Source organism: Micromys minutus (assembly GCF_963924665.1).
Source record: "Micromys minutus genome assembly, chromosome: 10".
NCBI classification, from domain to species: Eukaryota; Metazoa; Chordata; class Mammalia; order Rodentia; family Muridae; genus Micromys; species Micromys minutus.
Window position 1 is genome coordinate 12,950,284 of NC_137979.1, and position 19,053 is coordinate 12,969,336.

The window sequence follows — 19,053 nt, forward strand, 5'->3', positions numbered from 1 at the left end:
GGTGAGATTATTCTGCAGTAAGTCTCAGAGGCTGAAAACATTTTAGACCTAGATAAGATTGTACAGAGGCTGGAAGGTTCCAGGACTAGTCCTAGGTTAGCACACTGAGGTAGTGAGCCTCTGAGACAACTATTACTTCACGTGAATAAAATGTAGTTTTATACCTGGGATTTTCTTTTTGAGGCCAGCCTTGATACTCTAGGCTCTGAGAAACATTTAGGGTACTCTAACCCAGCCCATCTGTGAGTTAACCTGAGGCTGTTTCACTTCACTTAGAGCTAAGGAGTAACCTGAGCCTCCAGCAGGCTTGAACTCTCTATTCTTCCACCAGGTTTGTATCTGATTATGGACAGAGCGGCTTTCAGGCTGTGTGTCAGCATCGCCTCCTGCAGGCTATGGGCTCAGGGGCTGCCCGAACCTTTCCCCCAACTCAGCTCGAGTGGACGGCCATTCAGGAGAAGGCCAGTATGGCTCTAGATGTGAGCTGCTTCAATGGTACGTAGGCCCATCCCTCAGACCGCTTCTCTCCTCTTCCTGAAGGAAGAGCAGCTGGAGTCAGCAGCAACCACAGAAGGTTCTGAAGCTAGGGAGGGGCTCATGCCAATATGGCGGTGCAGGGAAGTGGGGGTTGAGGTAGGGGTCGGGGCACGGGAGCCAGTGAGGCTGGCCTGAGGATGCCCCAGACTGAGTACAATAACTACCCGTGCCAGGTGACCAGTTCTCCTGTCCGGTGCACGCCTGGAGTACAGGGGAAGCTGTGGCTGGAGACATTCTAAAGCACAGGTTGGCTCCTAGAATGCCCAAGCCAGTACCCTATGACCTGGGAAGGGGGAGGGGCAGGAGACAGTATCCCTGGGAGGTGAAGAGGGACCACTTTGGCCACAGGGTCTGCAGGCAGTGCCTACCAGTTTCACACTTTATCCCTTTGCACACTGACCAGAGGGCTGGCTGATGGTTGGAGGGGCTGGACAGTGGCCATGAAGAATGGAGTCCAGTGGGCAGAGCTGGCTGGGCATGACTATGTCCTTGACCTGGTGTCAGACCTGGAACTGCTCAGGGACTTCCCACGACAGAAATCCTACTTCATAGTGGGTGCAGAGGGGCCTTTGGCTGGCAGGGGAGACACCAGAGGGTATGTAGCTACTTGCCCAGATCACCTCTCCCGGGCAACTGACCTTACCCATCAACCCATCTGGGGGTGGGGGCTGTTTTATGTTTGGTGATTTGAGCTAAGCAGACCTCAAGCTCCTGAGCCCAAGCCATCCTGCTCCAGCTTCCAGAGCCTGGAGATGCAAAGTGAACACCACCATGTCTAGTAGTTCTACATCTCAGTCATGGAAGCCACCCAACCCTGGATGCATAGAAGAGTCAGGGGGTCTCACTGGGGTCAGCTGTCCTGTGCCCCCTCTTTCATCCACAGAGTGTTTGGGAACTGCTGGGACTCAGATGAGGACACACCCACAAGGCCCCAGCCTCAGGACCACACGGCCAAAAGGCCTGACTTTGATGGGTACTGCAGCCACAAAAAGGATGGTACAAATGGAGAAACTGAGACCCAGAGACGGGCATCAAACCGCCAAGGTTAATCAGGAATAGCCATTGTACTAGAGGGAAAAGAACCCAGAGGGTGTGGAGACCCACAGGACAAGTAAAAGTGGTCCTCTTGTGCCCCTCAGCAGCCGTGGATAGCATTAGAGAGCCCGCTGTGCCTCCCAGGGAACTGGATGGATACTTGGACAGTCTCTTCGACCCTGTGCTGGCCTGTGGGGATGCGGTAGGGATGCAGCCTGGGTCTAGCTGGGGACAGGGAAACCTTGGGGTCGCCTGGCAGCTGAGAATATCCCCAGCTTCCCTGGAAGGACCCTCAGCTAACTCTCAGGTCACCAGCTGTCACATCTGGCAGAAGCCACCGTAATGAAATGGCTTGCTGGACCACCTATTCCCAAATCTCCCTTGCCCTAGGAAACCCCAGCGCAGACACCAACTCCCATGGTCCATTTCTTGTGGAGGGGGTAGGTTGGGAGCTTGGGCTGGTGTCAGGTGCCTGTTGCCTTGGATCCTGGGGATCACAGCAGTGAGGCGGCCACTGCTGCCCCAGGATCTGGAGAAGCCGACAGCCATCGCTTACCGCATGAAAGGTGGAGGCCAGCCAGGGGGAGGTGGTAGCAGTGCTTCTGAAGATACCTCCCGGAGACCCCCAGAACCCAAGCTCAAGCCCAGTCAGTGCCTCCTAATCATGCTTCTGGGCTGGGGGGGGGGAGGGGTGCACAGGGGAGCTCCTGTTTCCCCAGCATCTATGCCCAGCTCTGTCCTCTGCCTGGTTCCGCAGTCCCAGGTCTGGATGCCTCCACATTAGCTCTGCAGCAAGCCTTCATCCACAGGCAGGCTGTGCTACTGGTGAGTGGGGACAGGGCGCAGTGTGTGTGTGTGTGTGCATGTGTGTGTGTGCATGTGCGTGTGTGAGTGTGTACAGAATTAGGTCCACTTGGTCACCATGGTCACCTATTCCCAGGCCCGGGAGATGACCCTACAGGCTTTGGCACTCCAGCAGCAGCCTCTGAGTACAACCTCAAGACCTCAGCTCCCAGAGGTGAGCAGAGCTGCCCAGGATAAACAGGAATATTGTGATAACCCAGGAGCTTACTGTGCCTCTCTCTGAGGCCAGGAACTCTGTAGTCCACTTTGGGCAGAGATGGGGTTGCCTGGGTGTAAGCCAGCATGTCCTGGTTGGCCTGGATGCCCACCTCATGGCCTGTTCTCCACAGAGACCCCTAGCACCAGAGGCACGGCCGAAGACTGTAGGCTCTGGCCTCCCAGCCAAGCCTGTGCTTGTGCGTCCGACTCCACAGTCATTGGCCCCAGGCTCTGTGGCAAAGACCCCAAAGATCCCTAGCAAGCCCGTGGCTGCCCCAATCCTAGCTAAGGATTGGACTGCTCCAGAATCCAGTGAGTGCCCATCCAAATCCAGCGACTGCCCAGATAGGCCAGGGCGACCAGGCCCTATGGCCTCACCTGGCCACCTGTCCTCACACTTTCAGCCTCCCCCGAGTTGGTTCGTTATTCCACACTCAACTCAGAGCACTTCCCACAACCCACACAGCAGATCAGAAACATCATCAAGCAGTACAAGCAGCCACCCTGGGCAGGACACCCTGAGACCCGGAGGTGAGTCCAGCCATCAGCCCTCAACTTACCTCAGCAGCACCGTACTGGGGTCATCACCACTCGAGATGTGCCCCTTGGCAACCAGAGGCTCAGGCTAATGTGGGCTGTTATGCTGCACAGCCTCGGCTGCTCTCTGGTGCTTTTTTGCATTGGTGTCTAGGGGAGGGGCCCCTATTATGGGGATTGTGGTTAAGGGGATACCCAGTGTCTAACCTGCCATGGGTCACCTGCCAGAACGGATGGTGGGAAGGTGTTCAGGAGGCCACCTGACCCACACGAGGAGGCCCTAATGATTCTGAAGGGACAGAAGACTCAACTGGCAGTAGTGCCTGGCACCCAGGTAAAGAGTGAGTGGGTCGGTACCTCATAGGGATAGAGGTCTCAGAAGCCAGCTGTCCTTTCAGCATGGCCCTATGCCCCCACCTCCATGGCCTGCTTACTGCCCTTTGAGTGTTCTGTTTGTGATGGGACAGGTGTCCAGAGAGGCTGTGGCCCTGGTGAAGCCAGTGACCAGTGCTCCAAGACCATGCATGGGGCCCACTCCAGGTAAAAACCACAGGGTGGAACATGCCAGTGATGTCCACGTGGGTGAGTGAGCACAGGGTCTGCGTGTGTCTCTGAGTCGAGGTATACACTATGTCATTATAACATCACCCTTTAGGTCCCTGGTTTCAGGCCAGCCCCACCTTGGCTTCAATGAATCCTACAGAAGTTCATCAAAACAATAATATTTGATCCTACCTGTTAAAGATGGGGATACAGAAGCACAGAGATGTTAAATGGCTTCCCAAGGTTACACAGCTTGAAAGTATCAGACTAGAGATAGAGACCTTTATGCTAAAAGAAAAGCCCTAATCAGGTGGAGACCCTAAAATATGAGCCAGCTCACATCATGTCTCTGACAAAAGCTCCTACAAGGAACACTGTGATCAAGACCATCCTGTATGATCTATCTACCCAGTCCCATGGCCTTCCCTCTCCCCTTCTTCCTCTTGGCACATTCAGTTCCTGTAACTAACACACCAAACTTACTCCCACCTCAAGACCTTTGCACAGCTGTCTCCTCTAAGAGTCTTTGGGTGCCTGGCTCCTTCTTGCCCATCAATCAGGTGTCAGCTCAAATATCACTTCAGAGAGGTGTGTCCAGCACACCCAAAACACCCTGCTGTACTTCGATGACACCTCCCATCACCACCGTCAGCCCCTCGTGGTCCTGCCTTTCCTGCTGGGTCCCAAGAAGCCCCTGTATACTCTCTGCCCCTGCCTTTCACAGTGCAGCCTTCAAGGTCGCTGGAGCCTCCAGAGGAACCTATGCAGACACAGCTACACCGCCTAGTCAACCCCAACTTCTATGGCTACCAGGACGCCCCCTGGCGGATCTTCCTGCGCAAAGAGGTGCCAGGAGCAGGCCAAAGAATACGCTAAATCAATGTGGGCGGGGCTAAATTAATATGGGCGGAGTTAGGTATGTGCAGCGCTAGCCAGGGAGCAGGGGCAGGGGAACCGTGAAGAATGGGAGTGGAGCTAGAGCCAGGGAAGAAGTCAGCCAGGGGCTGCATCTGGGGGTGAGGTCCAATCAAAAGGAGGGGTAACCCATGGGTAACTAAGGCCTACTCACGCAGGTATTTTACCCTAAAGACAACTACAGTCACCCTGTGCAGCTAGACCTCTTGTTCCGGCAGGTAAGATCTTTATCGTCCATCCCACCTGCAGGGTATGTGGGTTTGAGAGTTGCTTTACTGACTCCCCATCCCCCATTCCCACCAACAAGGTTAGCAAGGCCACACATTCATCTAAGAAGTCACAATTCAAAATATGTGCATGCCTGTAGCCCCAGCACCCAGAAACTAGAGGAGAAATCATCAGGGGTTTTGATATAAGACCCTGTATCAACACAACACAACACCACACAACAAAACAGGCACTCTGAATTCAGTAGAGCCCAGAGGTCAAATCCCAGCCTTATTGGACACATGTAGAAACCAAGGCTTGGGAAAGACAGAAAGGGTGAGGGAGGTGACCATGTGAAGGATTGGATAATAAAGGCAACCCAGTTTACAGATGACCCTAGTGCTGCAGAGCAGGAACCCCTTCCCACCAACCCAGACGTAGACCTCAGTGTCTGGCAGGGACGCTCCTTACCCAGTTGCTGGAACACACGTCTTCCTGCAGATCCTCCATGACACACTCTCTGAGGCTTGTCTGCGCATATCTGAGGATGAGCGGCGGCAGATGAAGGCCCTGTTTGGTACCTTGGGGAAGGGAAGGGATGACAATGGGCAATCAACCAGATTGGGGGCCAGCCCTTGTCTGGATGAAGTCTAAAGACACACCCAGGCTTCTTGCTTCCCACGAGTGCCTGTCCTAATTCAGCCTAACCAGGCTGCATGCTTGGAGGCCAGCAACATGTAACATACAGCATGGCCCTTTTATCTACCTGTGGCTTCTACTGGTCAGACAGCTTGTTGCTGGCACCAGCCTCTCACCCCTAGCCCCACTCCTTGAATGTGAGCTGGCAAGGAGGAGGAAGAGGGTCTTGAGCAGAACTGGTCTTCCTTAGCCCAGAACCAGCTGGACACACAGCGACCTTTGGTAACAGAAAGCGTGAAGCGGGCTGCGGTCAGCATGGCCCGAGACAGCTGGGAGATATACTTCTCCCGCCTCTTCCCAGCGATGGTAAGAGTCGCCGATCACCCTTTCCTGCCTGCCCAGAGCAGCCAGGGATAATGACGGAAGGCCTCACTTCCTAGGGCAGCGTTGGCACTGGCGTGCAGATTCTAGCTGTATCTCACACTGGCGTCAAGCTCCTAAGGATGATCAAAGGCAGCAGGGAGGCCAACAGACGGCTTCAGGTCCTGTGTGCATACAGGTGATTGGCAGGCGGCTGGGGATGGGAATGGGCTGATTGGACACAGGCACAGACTGGTGTCATCAGCTCACTGTGCTCCTCTGAGCTGTTCTTAAGCACCCGAGATGCGATGGCTATACCAAGTCTGTTACTTAAGTCCATGATAGAGATTTGGAAAGTGAGGCACAGAGAGAGAAGTTGATGGTCTCTGGTCATATCGGCAGGAGGTGGTGGAGCTGAGACACTGCTCTGCTTCTGAAGCCACATGCCAGCCCAGTCTGCAGAGCTCGCTGTACAGAGCGGGTAACTGCTGAGATCAACCAAGTTCCCAGGCATCTGGGAGAGAAGATTTCCCAGCTCTGAGACCCTGCTGAGTGCTCAGACTCCCTACTGGAGTCCCTATGTCCCTTTCAACATGAGGCCAGGAAAGATCTTTGATCACTGGTCAGGCAAAAGCTCCTTGCTCTGAAGGATAAAATGGAGAAAACAGGACCAATGGATGAGACAGATATTGTGTGGGCGTGGTCTAGGAGGCAAAGATTTATTGTGTGGGCGTGGTCTGTGAGACAAAGATTATTGTGTGGGCGTGGTCTGGTTTGTGGTTGGACTGTGGGGCTGGAATATGGTAAAAGAGTTCTAAGAGATGCGCAGAACCCACAGATGGATCAGGGAGGGAAAACGGGAACGGAAAACGCCTGTGGGGGAGGGGGCATCTTCTTGGCCATAAAGTCCTGGCCTCATGCTACCTTCCTTCTCCCCCCGCCCCCCAGCTTTGCAGACATCCTGTTCGTAACCATGCCATCTCAGAACATGCTAGAGTTCAACCTGACCAATGAGAAGGTCATCCTCTTCTCAGCCCGGGCTCGGCAGGTCAAGATCCTAGTTGACACCTTCATTCTGGAACTGAAGAAGGTTGGGACTCTTTACGGTGTTGCCTGCTGCTGCAATACAGTGGCTGAGGCACAAGAGTGTGCTCAGCAACCTCAGGCTTTTATCCTGAGTAATGCCTTACCCTCTGCCTATCTAGGGAACAATCATTACTTCCCCTTGCCCACCTAGGGAATGTGCTTTCTCTGGTGGCTTGGGAGAATGGAAGGAGCAGTAGAAAGGCCGGAAGACCCTCGAGTTAAGGCAGTCAGTACACAGTACTCTATTCCTGGTGTTTTCTAGGATTCTGATTATGTGGTGGCAGTGAGGAACTTCCTGTCTGAAGACCCCGAGCTGCTATCCTTCCACAAGGGTGACATCATCCACCTGCAGAGCCTGGAACCACCTCGAGTGGGTCAGTTCCATGGCTGGGTGGAAGAGCGCAAAAGAAGGGAGGCAGAGAGAAGGGCTTCTTCCCTGGGATGTGTGTGCTGATGCAAGCTCCTCCCACAGGATACAGCGCCGGCTGTGTAGTCCGCAAGAAACTGGTGTACCTGGAGGAGCTGCGGCGGAGAGGCCCTGACTTTGGTGAGTGTTTGCAGGTACCCCAAACCTGAAGCACCATACAGGAGTGCTAATCTAGGTTCCAAACACACTGCAGACACCTAAGAGTTTATTGGTGCCCTCTTGGTCTCCTTCGGTGATCTGACAGTGCAAGCCAACCGCTCTTAACCCAACCTCTGCCTGCCCATGTGGCTGAGGTATGTCTCCAAGGCTCTTGGCATTCATTTCAGCACCACAAAAAAAAAAAAAAAAAAGACAAAACAGTACTAGGAATGAACCAAGGGGACGCCAAACCTCCTCAAAGGACTCGTTCTGTCCCAAAACAAGACCTTCCTGTTCCTGTTTTTCCTCTACTTGTCGCTAGGTTGGCGGTTCGGGGCCGTTCACGGGCGTGTAGGCCGCTTTCCTTCAGAGCTCGTGCAGCCCGCCGCTGCACCAGACTTCTTGCAGCTCCCGGCAGAGCCGGGGCGGGGCCGGGCTGCCGCGGTGGCTGCTGCGGTGGCCTCTGCAGCCGCCGCACGAGAAGTGGGGCGCCGGAGAGAGGTGAGGGGCAAGGCGGACACTCCGGGGGCGGGGCCAGCCGTGAATGCAGCCAATGCCATGCAAGGGGCTGGCCTAGAGGGCGGGGCCTAACTTAGAAGTGGAGACTGAAGTGGTGAGGCTCAAAGGGTCCAGAAACTTGACTGGCGGGGAGGTCAGCTTTCACACGGGGGTCGACGTAGGGGGTGGCGATGGGCCTTGGCAACTGCACCTATTCCGCAGGGTCCCCCAGTCAGGGCGCGTTCCGCTGACAGCGGAGAGGACTCCGTGGCGCTCCCACCGAGCACGATGCTCGAATTTGCCCAGAAGTATTTCCGAGACCCTCGGAGGCGTCCCCGGTGGGTAGTGATCCGTCTTCCTCTTCCCCTTCTCTGTCCTGAACTCGTTCAGGCTGTGGGCTGTTTAGTCGCAAGACTGGGTAGCGGTGCCCGTTTATTGCAGGGATGGCCTCAAGCTGAAGTCTAAGGAGGACCGGGAGTCTAAAACCCTGGAGGACATGCTTTGCTTCACTAAGGTACATGTTCCGTGCCTCAGTTTCCTCAGATGTAAAGTGGTGTTGCAGAAACCTTTCTATCCCCTAGAGCAAATACTTGTCCCCATTGAAAGCCTCTGGCTGTCAGCATCTGGAGCCAGGGTCCCTTGCAGCACAGTCAGTGAATGTCTGTATTTTGTGACAGGCTGCTGTAATAAAGTCTGAAAGTATGGTGCAGCCCCTCTTCTGTTCTATCCCCACTCTGTTGTGATACAACCCTTTGGACTTCTCACAGGTCCCGATCCAGGAATCCCTCATTGAACTCAGTGACAGCAATCTCAACAAGATGGCGGTTGACATGTTTGTAGGTGTGTGGGATGTAATACCGTGTGACCTGTGCTCGTTACCGCTCTTCTCTGGTTCTCAGAGTTGTCTCTTCCCCAAACCCGAGGCACTCTGAAGAGAATGGAACCCTCTAGTTGTCTCAGCAAGCTCCCAGAGAAGAACAAACTGTAGAGGCCCTTGGGTTGGGCAACTTGGGCCTGGTGGGCCTGACCGGGATGTGTCTTTCCTACAGCCGTGATGAGGTTCATGGGAGATGCCCCACTGAAGGGCCAGAGTGAACTAGATGTGCTCTGCACCCTCCTGAAGGTCAGTCCTGAAGCACATGCCTCAGTTTCCCCAACTGTCAGTTACAGTGCAGTGGGAGACCCAGAGAGGAATGAACGTAATTTTTTTTTCAGTTTTGTGGAGATCATGAGGTCATGAGAGATGAATGCTACTGCCAGATTGTGAAGCAGGTCACAGACAACACCAGCTCTAAGCAGTGAGTCACCTAAGCCTCTCTGCCCAGTGTGCCCACACTCCCCAATCTCAGAACCTCTCCCTCCTCCCCCTCGCTCCTCTCCCCCTTTTCCCTACTTTATGTTTTGGGAGTTGCTTGGTCTAGGGTGTGCCATTTCTCCTCTTTCTTCCTCTATGAGAAAGGCAACCCTGTTTCATTGCCGGAAATCGTTGTTTTCAGTCCTAGATGTGTAGGATGCAGTACTGGTTCTTGGCTCCATGCAACAGAAATCCAGCTCAGGGTGGTTTGAGCAAAAATGAGAACCTATTAGTTCAAGCACCTGAAAGTCTGTCAGGGTGTGCTTTCAGGCATAGTTGAGTCCAGGCACCATTAGAAAGCAAGCTTTCAGGGACGGGGAGATGGTTGAGAGGTTAAAATTACTTGCTGCTTTTCCAGAGGAACTAAGTTCAATTCTCAGCATCCATCCCAGACAGCTCACAGCTGCCTGTGACTCCAGCTCCAGGGGATCCAACTCTATCTTCTGCCCTCATGTGCACATACACACACAAAATCACACACGCACACACACACACACACACACTCTCTCTCTCATCATCATCATCATCGTCATCATCATCGGCAGTGACTCTTCAGAAAGGTGGCAGGCACCCCCATTCTCTGACCCTCCCTTCTTTCTTCTAGGTTGATAACCTTCCCATGCAGTCCCTCACAGTTAGCAAAGTGATAGCTTTGAGAAACATTTCTTCAGCTCAGGAACCATAAGAAAAGCAACACCCATTCAATTTGCTAAAGAAACTCTCAAATCTAAGAAGATGGTCTTGGGGGTGGGGTGGGGTCCCCATGTGGCCACTCTTACTAGGATGCCTCTTTCTGCCTTCACCAGCACAGTGCAGTTGGCACGCTGAGGGCGGCTGAGTCTAACAACTCCTGTAACATGTTTGCTAAGACCTGGGCAAAAGAACACTTTTTTTTTTTTTTTTCTCAAACGAGTTCACCCTGGATAAGAGGAATGGTCAGGCAGTCCCACACAGCTCCTGGAATCACTATAACCAGGGACTTTTTAAATCATCTACCTCAGTTGCTGTTTACTGAAACTTGATAAAGCAGAAAAATGAGTATTTGAACTTCATTTTGGACTTTCAAAAAAGTCCAACATGGAATAAAGAACACATTACAGGGGCTGGAGAGATGGCTCAGCGGTTATGGGCACCGGCTTCCCTTCTAGAGGTCCTGAGTTCTATTCCTACTAACCACAAGGTGGCTCTCACAGCCATCTGTAATGGGATCTGATGCCCTCTTCTGGCAAACAGATGTAATTGCAGATAGATAGAATCTATATAAATATTTTAAAACCACATTACATTTAGTGGTAGGGCGCTAGTGGTGAGAATGCATGTGTACCACTCAGTCCATGTGTGAAGGTTAGAGGAAAATGGATGGGGGTTTCTCCCTTTTACTGTGTGGGTCTCCAGGACAGAACTCAGGTCACCCAGCTTGATGGCAAGCACCTTTAATCCTATGAGCCATCTTCCCAGTCTCTGAGGGGCAACTTCCGACCAAAGAACCTGAGCAAAACCTGGGTGTGGGGGCATGCCTGTCATCCCAGAACTCAGGAGGAACAGACGTGCAAGGTCATCCTTGGTTTATATACTGAGTTCAAGGCTGGCCGGGGTTACATGAGACCCTGTCTCAAAACAAAGTGAGAGTGGGGTCTGGTGATTTGGTTCAGCTAGTAGAGGTGTGCGCCTCCAAGCTTGACAATGTAAATTCAATCCCTGGAGCCCATGTGGTAGAAGAGAGGACCGACTCCTAAAGTTGTCCTCTGACCTCCACGTGTGTACTAGTGCATGTGCACACTTATCTACGTAAACATAAAAGCATTAAGTGAAAATAAAAGAGCTTGTGTGGTATTTCTGAGATGCCGAAACACTAAGGGCACACAGTAGATTCCAGTTATACCCGGCTTCGTCTTATACTCCTTAACTGCATGAATTCCCCATAAATGGTTTGATTGGCACAAACTCCTTGGCATTTGTTGTTTACTATGTCCCTGAATGAGGGATCAGATCAGAAAAATTGGGACACATCTCATTCCCACAGTGAGGGACAGTTTAAGTCAAGCCACCAGAGAGTTAAAGTCACACTGGGTATAGTGGCACTTGCTGTAAGCCCTTCAGTAGCTGAAATAGAAGTTTGATGTCAGCCTGGCCTTTATATACATGAAGGCCAGAAGTTGACCTTAGGTATTTTCCTCTATTGTTCTTTCTTTCTTTTTTTCTTTCTTTCTTTCTTTCTTTCTTTCTTTCTTTCTTTTATTTCTTCCTTCCTTCCTTCCTTCCTTCCTTCCTTCCTTCCTACATTTCTTCCTTTTCACAGTATTTCACACTGAACCAAGTTCTCACTGTTTTAGCCAATAAGCTCCAGGGATCTACCCGTGTCCATCCCCCAGACAGTGGCCCGGGTTAGGATTCCCAGAGCAGGGATCACCCTGGGAGGTGTGTGCACAGAAGGGACTTCATTTCCGGATGGCCAGGGGTGAAGTTTGAAGCAGAGGTGGGCAAGGATGCAGAATACTGGGGTGAGGCTCTGAACTGGGGTGCAGGCACTTGCTCCCATTCCCAGCTTTATCTCAGGGCTGAGGATCCAAACTCGGGGTCTTTTGCTTGCAAAGCAAACCCTTTACACACTTTGCCATCTTCCCATGGTCCTTATGGGGTGAGCAAGATGGCTCAGTCGGTGAAGAGCTTGCTTTGCAGCCCCGACAACTCGAGTTCAATCCCCAGAACCTATGTAAAAGAATGTGAAGAGAGAACCCACTTCACACGTTTGTCCTGTGACTTCTGCATACTCTCCATAGCATGCCTGTACCTACACATGCAAACTACACACACAAATTCTAAAAAGAAAGGAAAAAATAATAAAAAAAATTTACCTTTATTTTATGTGCATTGGCGTTTTGCCTGCATGTATGCCTGTGTGGAAATGTCAGATTTTAGAGCTACAGGCAGTTGTGTGATGCTGTGTAGATGCTGGGATTTGAACCTGGGTCCTCTGGAAGAGCAGTCAGTGCCCTTAACTGTTGAATCATCTCTCCAGCCCCTGGGGGAAAAAAGATTTTATACACATTGAATAAATATTTTTAAAATATTTTCAATGCTTTTCAAGAGTAAAAGAAACTTCCAAATCTAGCTTCATTGGCCTCAGCTGGTCCCAGGCTCATTCATTCTTGAACCAACCACAGTGGCTCGGGATTCGAGAATTAGAGTTGACTGAACTCTAATGGACCAGTCTTGGACCCTGTGTGCCATCTGTGATGTGATGCCTGTGTGCCCACAGGGACAGCTGTCAGCGAGGTTGGAGGCTGCTCTACATCATGACTGCCTACTACAGTTGCTCTGAGGTCTTCTATCCGTACCTCATTCGCTTCCTCCAACATGTGATCTGGACTCCAGGTCTGCCCTTCCAAGGTGAGGGACTTCGAGTGGGGACTCTCACACAGGGACAGGGCATGCAGCCATGGGCTGGGAAAACCAGATATGCAGTTCTAATCTTGGTGAAGGACTGTCTCTTGCTGAGTTCACTTTTTCTCAGCCAGCAAAAAAGGGAATGAGACCTATTCCTTGTAGGTCAGCTCATGACTGAGGTAAGAGGAACCTTTTCCTCCATGGCCAACCTTGAGCAAGGTCTCAGTTCTCTGTCTCTGTAGGAATTGCCAAGGCCTGTGAACAGAATCTGCAGAAGACCTTACGTTTTGGAGGCCGTCTGGAGTTCCCCAGCAGTATAGAGCTTCGGGCTATGTTGGTGAGCCTACTGCAGGGTTGAGGGCTGAAGATCGGTGGGAGACATGAGCTCTGCCCATGCGCACTGCATGGTGCATGAAGATGGTTCCTGTCAATCATCGTGCAAGAAGGTTCCTGCACGGACATGCCTCTGGATTAGGGGGACTCAAATGAGTCTTCATCTTTCTCTTGCTTACCTACCCCAGGCAGGCCGTAGTTCCAAGAGGCAGCTCTTTCTTCTTCCAGGAGGCCTTGAACGCCATCTGAAAATCAAAACGTGCACAGTAAGTGAGAGAGTCTCAGCAAGCTGGTGCTGAAGGGTAGGGAGACCAGGCTCTGGGTTGGGTGGGGTGAGCATTAATGATCCAGCGGCCCCATGAGACACGGCTTACAATTAGTAGGTCTTCTACTACAGCGGGTTGAGCATCAGCAGATTCAACTTACTGTGGATGGAAAATACTTAGGAAGAGTCACATTGGAACAGCACAGATTCTTTTCTTGCCTTTCTCTAAACAATATCGTATGACATATGTCCATACATCATTCTACTATGTTTGGTGTTATCAGTTAAGAGATGACTGAAAATCTGGAAAGATGTGTGTAGATTGTGTGCAAATAACTATGCAATTTTAAGTCACCAACTTAGCCATCTTGGAAGTTTGGTGTCTTCAGGACATCTTGCAGTAGGTCCCTTATAGATACTGAGTGCAGGACAGCAAACTGAGACTCCAAGAGTCACATAGCCTAGAGTCACAGAGAGAATATGAAAAGAAAAATCAGGAACCAGTTCCAAAAGCTATATTCTGTGAGGCTGAGCCACAGAGTCCTGTGCCTCTTGGTTAGTGGCTAAGGCCCAGCTTTACCTCTCTGGCCTTCCCAGGTAGCCCTGGATGTCATAGAGGGCCTCTGTGCCGAGATGGCCCTGACACGCCCTGAAGCCTTCCATGAGTATGTCATTTTCGTTGTCACCAACCGAGGTGAGTAACCAAGAGAACTGAACATTCTAGACTCGTTCCTGACTCAGCATCACCTTTGGCCATGGGAGCCTCTCTACCCTGCCCTGATGGCCAGGCCAAAGGTCACTTTCTCTGAAGCCCGCATCCTCCATGAGAGGACCTGGGAGGGAACGAGCTCTCTCCCCAAGCCTTTCACTTCTCCTATTTTGTTATATTCTGGACAAGATTGTCTCCCCATCCAGACTGGGGTTCGTGGAAGACAGAATCTCTGAATCCTGCTCTAGTCTCTCAGGACCCTCAGGGCCTCCTCAGTCAGAGAAGTGTTCTCTAGATTCCTACATTTAGGGAAAGTTTCATCCATAAAACCGGATACTTGAAATCCCACAGAGGAGCATTTGCTCCAGCCCTCAAATCCCTCACAGGGGCATGTGACTCCCTCCTTAGGTCTCAGTGGGCCCTTCTCCTAAGGGCCCCTAGGTACACAGGGAACCTCTTACACAACCCCAAGCCCCTCCAGTTTTCGGCATGGCCACTCTGGGTAGCCTTGCCTCCCAGCAGCTGTCTCCAGTCATACTTCATGAGTGCTCCAGCACTTCCTACCCCAGGTCCACGCAGGACGGGGGGGGAATGGGCGGGCAGCAAAATGGCTGGAACAGTAGACACGTATTGAGCAGATAGTAGGCATGACTCAAAGTATTCAGTAGTCTAAAGCCTGTGATTGGTTTGTTTGTATTTGTTTGGGGATATGCTGAGAATCGAACCCAGGGTCTTATGAATCCTAGGCAAACCTTCCATGACTGAGAACTGTCCCCACCCCAAACTCCAGTGCTATAAGTCTTTTAACACAACAACTCCATACAGTAGACTCTTCTCTTTGCTATTGAAAGTTGGGAGAATTAAGTCTCAGAGAAGTTGTATTAGTTTTCTTGTGGTTGCTTACCATGATATGTATGGATTATCTTACAGTTCCGAGAGTCAGAAACTAATATAGGGACATGGCCAAGACTCCTTTCTTCTGGAAGCTTCAGGAAGGTTCCATTTTCAACCTTTCTCAGCATCTCCAAGCTGCCCACACACCTTGGCTTGGGGCTTTTTCCCTGTCTCTGAAGCCAAGAATGTGGTCTTCAGATATCTTTCTCCTGCTCCAACCTCAACTCTGCCCCAACATCTGACTTGAGCCTCTCATCTCTCTCTTAGCATTTTTAGCACCTCCATTTGGCCTAAAACCTAAGACTGTCAATCACATCTGCAAAGATCCTTTAGCCATAAGGTGACATAGTAGTCAGGAGTTCTAGACATTAGGATATTGCTATCTCTAGAGACTGTCCTCAAACACCACAGTGACCTGCTCAATATTGCACAATGGAGGTCAGAACCAGGCAGTCTGGCCTCAGGAGTCTGACTCATATCATCACACCAAGTAGCCCTCCATTGTATAGTTTTACTGAAGAGAATGGTTAGGCAGTGTCTTAGGCTCTAAAGAGATACCATGACCAAGACAATTCTTATAAAAGAAAACATTTAATGAGGGCTGACTTTCAGTTTCAGAGGCTTAGTCCATTATCATCATGGTGGAAAGCTTCACAGCATCCAGACAGACATGGTGCTGGAGGAGCTGAGAGTTCTACATGTTGATCTTCAGGCAGCAAAAGGAGACTGTTCCTCACTGAGCAGAGCTTAAGCATAGGAGACCTCAAAGCCCACCCCCACAGTGACATACTTCCTCTAACAAGGCCACACCCACTCCAATAAGGAAGGCCACACCTCCTGATAGTGTCATTCTCCATGGGCCAAGTATTCAAACATATGAGTGTATGGGAATCATTCCTACTCAAACCTCCACAGACAGGTAGCAGAAGATCAGTGCAAGGGAGAAGCATGTGTACTTCTCCCAGCTTAGAGCTCATGGCTTTAGCCCTACCCTCCACAGATGTCCAGCAAACTTTATCTCCTGAAGGAAGCCTGAAGAAAAGCTCCTGGCTAAGGTCTACTATGCTTCTCTGTGACCCCCAGCCTCCTCTGGAAAGGAGCTGGGATTTCTCAGTGCAGAATCCAAGGCCCTTTCTAGATCCCAGTAGGCATTCCAGAGCATTCAATGACCCTTCCCTGGGAGGAATGAAATGTCACTGTTCCCTTAAACAGGAGCTGATCCTCCTGTGATCACCAGCACCTCAGTGGTGCACAGGCATCCTGTTCCCTTCATAAGGAAGCTGCATCTTTGCTGGTGACACTCCACAGGCTGGTGCTGCATGTGGCTTACACCACAGTTTCCTCCCAGCCAGGCCTCTTTCTCCCTGTAGGCCAGCATGTATGTCCACTAAGCTGCCGGGCCTACATACTGGATGTGGCCTCAGAAATGGAGCAGGTGGACGGTGGCTACACACTCTGGTTCCGGCGGGTGCTTTGGGATCAGCCACTGAAGTTTGAGAATGAGCTGTATGTGACCATGCACTATAATCAGGTCAGAGATGCGACCTCTCTATTGTTCTGAACCTACACATGCCTTGCCCAGATTTTTGTGGAACTTGTACCAAAGCTTTAGCAAGTCCACTTACAAAGTAACCACATTGTTGGATGTGCTAGTGTATGCCTTTAATCCTAGTACTCAGAAGGCAGAGGCAGGAGGATCTCTGTGTGTTAGTGGCCAGCCTGGTCTATACGGCAAGCTCCAGGTCAGCTAGACTATATTAAGGAGACCTTTTCTCAAACACACAGCAACTTCATTCTGGGGCCACAAAGTGTTGAGACCTATCTCTACATAGCTTGGTAGTGTGTGCTACTCAAGGACTAGCAGAAGCTTGATACAAACTGGCTCTGCCCCAGATCTACAGGACCAGAGAGACTCCAGATGGAACTCCAGAGTCTGGTTTAACACACTCTCTGCCTTGGGTCACAATTTTGAGACATATACATTTACTATACTGTTTATGTTTTGTTTTACCCTTTTCCCGTGTTACTATGGAAAGGCCCTCGTAGTTTTCATCTCTCAGAGCTCTGCTCCCAGATGCATCTATCCCCATTCCTCACAAATCGGAAAACCAATGAACCATAAACTCCTAAAAGTGGGACAGGCTGGAGTCAGTGCAATGGCCTGACGCAGAGCCCCTGACACAATGGATGACTTCGTGAGCTGCTGTCCAGCAGCTCCTCATGCAAATGCTTCCTGCAGGTCCTGCCTGACTACTTGAAGGGCCTGTTTAGCAGCGTGCCAGCTACCCAGCCCACTGAGCAACAACTACAGCAGGTATCCAAGCTGGCTTCTCTGCAACACCGCGCCAAGGATCACTTCTACCTGCCCAGTGTGTGAGCACCTGTCTACTTGTCTCAACTGGGAGGGAGGGCAGGCCACCTCCCACCCCTTATCTCACAACTGCTGATCTGAGGCCCCAGTTTCCCCTCTGTACCAATGAGACTGGCTTTCCTGGCCTGGAAGCTCTTTTCCTTTCCTGCAAAGCATTGTTATTGCTCAGAACACATGTAATGATCAATGAAAGCTTTCAAGACACACATGCCTTGGAGGTCAGAAAATATGCACAGCCTTAAAGTTTAGCCGCATAAACATCCACTGAGTCAGGTGTGTCCTAGCCATGGGGATGCTAAAACAGGAGGGTCTCTTGATCCCAGGAACTCAAGGATAGACTGGGTAGCCCAGTGGGAACCCTATCTCAGAACACAAATCGGAACAGAGCTTGCCCGTTCAGTTTACAAGAATAACATCTCTGTTCCATGTCGGTGCATGCAGAGTGTGGTGAGATTAACCATGGTGCAGGAGTGAGAAGCCCATCACTGTCTGACATTTGTGAACCTTGCCCTGGGTGACTCACCTGAGGTCAGCTTGTCATCATTTCACTGTGTAGACCAACTTGTTCCTCACAGTCTCTGAGAGGCTCACACACAGTTCACATGTGAGGATGAGAATGAGGGAAAGGCAAATGACATGTTGGTTTCACTGTGAAAACGGATGTGGCCTCACAGTCCCTGGACCACACTTTGAGAGCCTTGTATGACTCTCTCTCTCTCTCTGTATTCCTCCCTCTTCCTCCCTTCCTCACCCCCTCTCTCTCCCTCACCCCTTCTTCCTCCTTCCCTCCCTCTCCCTCCCCCTCCCTCCCTCTTTCTCTCTCTCTCCCTCCCTCCCTCTCTCCCTTCTTCCTCCTTCCCTCCCTCTCCCTCCCTCCCTCTCTCCCTCCCTCTCCCTCCCTCCCACCTCTCTCTCTCCCTCCCTCTCCCTCCCTCCCACCTCTCTCTCTCCCTCCCTCTTCTTCCCTCTCTCTCCCTCCCCCTCCCTCCCTCCCTCTCTTTCTCTCTCTCTCTCTCCCCCACCCACCATGTGTGTGTGTCTTTAAAGATTTGTCTATTTCTTATGTGCATTCATGTTTTGCCTACATGTATATCTGTGTGAGGATAACAGGTCCCATGGAACTGGAGTTACAGACAGTTGTGAGCTGCCATGTGGGTGCTGGGAATCGAACTTGTGTCCTCTGGAGGAGCAGCCAGTGCTCTTAACCATAGAACCATCTCTGCAGCCTTCAAGATATGATCTTTAGTGTGTGTATCTGGTGCCTGAACTGCTGAGAATGCTCTCCCCCCCCCCTTTTGTTGCAACAGGGTCTCATGTAGTCTAAGCTGGCCTAGTATGTAAGTATGTAGCATCTGTATCTGGGGGCACACTGAAGTCCTGTGTCCACCTCCCGAGTGCTAAGATTTCCAGGCCTGAAGCAGCACACGCAACTCACAAGTCACTTGTCATGGAAGGCTTGTGAACAGGAAGAGACCCTGAGACGTATAATCCAGAGGCTAGGAGATGGCTCACTCCATAAAGCGTGCTGCCACACTAGCGTGAGGGCCTTAGCTGGTACCCCACTGTTTCCCTGCAGAAAGTACCAGGCATAGTAGCATATGTCTAGAATCCCAGAGCTCAGAATGTCAGATAGAAGGCTCCCTGGGACTTGCTGGCCAGCGAGTCTAGCTACTCAGTGACCTCTCAGTTCAGTGACAGACTTTGTCTGAAAAAAAATAACTGAAGCCTGATGTCATCCCCAGCTACATATATGAGG

At 51.2% G+C, this 19,053-nt stretch overlaps 1 protein-coding gene across 1 annotated transcript in view; it reads left to right on the plus strand.

The window, feature by feature from the left end:
• MYO15A (myosin XVA) overlaps positions 1-19,053 on the plus strand; it is a gene marked incomplete at both ends in the record, with an annotated part of 52,379 nt that overhangs the window by 25,447 nt on the left and 7,879 nt on the right. The window contains 32 exons of the mRNA XM_080924068.1: positions 332-495; positions 711-783; positions 941-1,132; positions 1,421-1,581; positions 1,680-1,774; positions 2,099-2,219; positions 2,330-2,397; positions 2,513-2,590; positions 2,766-2,946; positions 3,039-3,165; positions 3,400-3,505; positions 3,639-3,711; positions 4,439-4,560; positions 4,788-4,847; positions 5,338-5,413; positions 5,726-5,841; positions 5,916-6,034; positions 6,784-6,925; positions 7,184-7,295; positions 7,394-7,468; positions 7,809-7,987; positions 8,207-8,322; positions 8,426-8,498; positions 8,752-8,824; positions 9,034-9,107; positions 9,200-9,282; positions 12,598-12,728; positions 12,968-13,062; positions 13,247-13,324; positions 13,921-14,017; positions 16,297-16,457; positions 17,166-17,299. Coding sequence (XP_080780194.1) covers positions 332-495; positions 711-783; positions 941-1,132; positions 1,421-1,581; positions 1,680-1,774; positions 2,099-2,219; positions 2,330-2,397; positions 2,513-2,590; positions 2,766-2,946; positions 3,039-3,165; positions 3,400-3,505; positions 3,639-3,711; positions 4,439-4,560; positions 4,788-4,847; positions 5,338-5,413; positions 5,726-5,841; positions 5,916-6,034; positions 6,784-6,925; positions 7,184-7,295; positions 7,394-7,468; positions 7,809-7,987; positions 8,207-8,322; positions 8,426-8,498; positions 8,752-8,824; positions 9,034-9,107; positions 9,200-9,282; positions 12,598-12,728; positions 12,968-13,062; positions 13,247-13,324; positions 13,921-14,017; positions 16,297-16,457; positions 17,166-17,299 — 3,555 coding nt within the window. The remainder of the gene's footprint in view (positions 1-331; positions 496-710; positions 784-940; positions 1,133-1,420; positions 1,582-1,679; positions 1,775-2,098; positions 2,220-2,329; positions 2,398-2,512; positions 2,591-2,765; positions 2,947-3,038; positions 3,166-3,399; positions 3,506-3,638; positions 3,712-4,438; positions 4,561-4,787; positions 4,848-5,337; positions 5,414-5,725; positions 5,842-5,915; positions 6,035-6,783; positions 6,926-7,183; positions 7,296-7,393; positions 7,469-7,808; positions 7,988-8,206; positions 8,323-8,425; positions 8,499-8,751; positions 8,825-9,033; positions 9,108-9,199; positions 9,283-12,597; positions 12,729-12,967; positions 13,063-13,246; positions 13,325-13,920; positions 14,018-16,296; positions 16,458-17,165; positions 17,300-19,053) is intronic.